This window comes from Crocuta crocuta, unplaced genomic scaffold (genome assembly GCF_008692635.1).
Source record: "Crocuta crocuta isolate KB4526 unplaced genomic scaffold, BGI_CrCroc_1.0 scaffold729, whole genome shotgun sequence".
Taxonomy (NCBI): domain Eukaryota; kingdom Metazoa; phylum Chordata; class Mammalia; order Carnivora; family Hyaenidae; genus Crocuta; species Crocuta crocuta.
In genome coordinates, this window is record NW_027528876.1 from 302993 (window position 1) to 305998 (window position 3006).

General features: G+C 63.0%; 1 protein-coding gene across 1 annotated transcript in view; it reads left to right on the forward strand.

The window, feature by feature from the left end:
* Window positions 1-2873: 2873 nt before the first annotated feature.
* The window catches only part of MTA1 (metastasis associated 1), a 32352-nt gene continuing 32219 nt past the window's right edge, over window positions 2874-3006 (forward strand). Inside the window, exon 1 of the mRNA XM_077756745.1 lies at window positions 2874-2913. Coding sequence (XP_077612871.1) covers window positions 2874-2913 — 40 coding nt within the window. The remainder of the gene's footprint in view (window positions 2914-3006) is intronic.

Consider the following 3006-nt stretch of genomic DNA (forward strand, 5'->3'; position numbering starts at 1 on the left):
GTGGCCAGGTCTATACCCACTGGTGGCTGGCAGGGGCCTCAGGTCTACACTCGCTGGTCCCCCACCAGCCTGTGCTCCCACCATCTCCATGTGGCCACTCAGGCTTTGTTTTGCTTCTGTCCTCACTGGCTGCACTTAAAGTCCAGGTTTACGTGTTTGAAGAACTTTATTTCTTGGATTCTTTCGGATTTATGGAGGTTTTTCTGAGGGTCTTAGACTCACACCAGAACTGGCCGTGGACCCTTCCAGTCTTGGGTGACACTGTCCCTCAGGACTGGGTCTTCACGTGCTGAGCGTCGCTGCAGAAGTGAGGGTCAACCTGGTCTTCCGTCCGTGCCTGCTGGGTCTGTGATCTGCGCTTTCCGACAAACAGTTCTGTGACCGCTGACGGCCCGGGGTCAGGCGCCATAGGCCTCGGTGGGGGTTCCTCGGTCAGTACTTCCGGCGTGCGGCCTGCAGGCCCTTGTCACCCGCGGACACAGATCTCCGCACCCGCCTTCTAGCCGCCGGAGCCCTTGCCCGCGACTTCTCGCCCTCGCTGTGCCGCAGCCAGGTCCCCCGAGCCCTGCGCAGGACCGAGGGTCCCTCCCTCACCAGTGTCCTGACCTCTCTCAACAACTTCCCCCCACCCTCGTCATTTTCTCTTCAGAGCACGTGCCCTCATGCAGTGCTATCCCCGCCCTCGTCCCCACGAGACCGACCTACCCCCGACCGCCTGCCCGTCTCAACTGCGGCCCCAGGTAGCTGCTCCCCAAGTCAGTCTGACGAGCAAATCGCTCCCGTTGCTTTGTCTTGCCCCGTCAGACGTTCCGCCCCCGGCTGTCATCTCCGACTGACCCCAGCAACGGTGGGGCTCTAGGAGGGAATGGGTTTCCTCAGTTGTTAACTCGAGCTCCCGTTCTGCTGTTCTGTCATCCGGTATTTGGGCTTCTGACGACTGAGCGCACGTTCCTCTCACGTCGCGTGACGGGTGGCAGTCCTGGGGAGGCGTCTTCTGCTGCTTCGGAAGGGTTTTCTACAGGGTTTGCACCAGCCCCTCACCCCTCCCTCCCTCCCTCTTCCAGTTTCTCTGTTGTCGGTTGTGTGGACGGATTCACACAACATCCCTGTGAACGTCTATTTGCGCTGCTAACTAATGGATGAATTCACAGGTCTTTCCCGCAATTTCCCTGAGATCTGTCGACCTCCTCCGAGTTGGCGGAGGGCAGGGCGCCGTATGCAGCCCCCTCCGTGTCAGTCTGGAAAGGGGAGGACGCAGTGTGCGAGGCAGCCGGGGCTCGGTGGCGTCTCCTGGGGTCTTCTTAAATGTCACTGTGCTCCGTGAGGGGCGTATCCTTACCTTGCATGGGGAAGCTCGGGATCCGGACGGCTTTCCTGAGACGCTGGCCCCCAGTGGCGCCCTTCCCACGCGAGTGCCCGGCCCACCCCTCCCCAGCAGCGCCTCCCTCCCGTCCGTCCCCTTGCAGGGAGGTCTGGGGCAGGGCCGGGTGCTCCGGATGAAGCCCTTCCTGCAGAGGCAGAGGCAGGCACTTTACAAGACCCGATGGAGTTTTGGGCTCTCTCCACCGTTAACAGCCACCTGGGCGTTTTTTGGTAGTTGAGACTTTTTGGTCAATTTGTTCAGTATTGGAATACTTTATGACACAGCCTCACTGTCAGGCCCAGGGCATCAGGAAAGGGGCCTATGGGGGGGGGAGGGACGCCACTCTACCACCACGTCCACGTTCCCGTTTGGGGAAATCACCGCAACAGGTTCACCCCAAGTCCTCTACCTGAACTCCTCCTCCCCCTCCTCCAGCTACCATCAACCCCTGCCCCTCGGCTGCCCTTCTTGTTAACTTCCTCAGAGAGACGGTGGGCATCTCCTTTTCTGGAGCCTGAGCTGCACTACTCTCCTGGGAACCCCTCCTGGCTCTCGGCTCCGGTCCACTTCCTCATCCCCGCAGGGACCCTATGGGCTGGGGGTCGTATATGGCTGTCCCTGCCCCGCCCCCCACTGTGGAGACCTGTGTTCAGCCTGGGCAGGGCGGGGGGGGGGGGGGAGGAACGTCCCTTAACTAGACTGCACCCCCTCCAGCCACAGACCTGCCGCCTCTCCGTAAAGGGCAGGAACACACAGTGCTGTTCAGACCACCAACCTGGAGCGCAGACACTTCCTCTTCTTCGCCCCCTCAGAAGTGATGTCACTCCTGGCTCCAAACTTCGGCTGGGACACCTGCTTCTCTCCCCCTGGGATGCCACCCCTCCCCCTCACGCTCAGGGGCCACCGCCTTGCATTCTCCATAATCCTTGCACCTTAAGCAACAGGCGCACATGTGCACAGTTACGGATCCTGATGGGGGTTGGGAAAGACAAGCAGGTGTCCAGTTCATTCCAGCCTCCCGGCCCACCTCCCCAGCCTCGGGGGTCTCAGAATGGGCTTGGCTTTTTCATGAGGCCACAGTTCAGGGAGGCCGGACCAGTCTGGGGAACTTGCCCAGGTGGACGGGGGCGCCATCAGCGCCCAAACAGGGCCATGGGGGCTGGGCAGCGAGGGCAGAGACAAAGACCCCCCAGGGGTGGGTGGAGAGAGCCAGGCCTGGAAGGGAGGTGTGCAGCGGGGCCATGTCCCATGTCCGAGGCTGGGCAGCTGGGCAGCTGAGATTCGGGGGTGGGGGGGACTTGGAGAGCCACCGTCCCCAGGGAGGGGAGAGTGGGAGAGAGGGGCTGGAGGTCCTGGGAGGGGCTCTGGACCAGCGTGGAGGCTGTGATGACCACTGCAGGGGGGGCAGCAGCGATGCTGGCAGGGCCCGGGTGCAGAGGCACGGGGAGGGCCCACCTGGGGCGAGGGGGGCAGGTTGGGTGCAGGGGCAGGACCCTCCGGGGAACGGGCGATGGGGATGCCAGGAAGACCCGGGCACAGGGAAGACCCGGGTGTGTGTGGGGGGGCGTGTTGTGGGAGGACCCACCGAGCAGGGGACGCGCGGGGAGGGCTCACCCTGGCCAGGGCCCGGGGGGCTCCCGGGA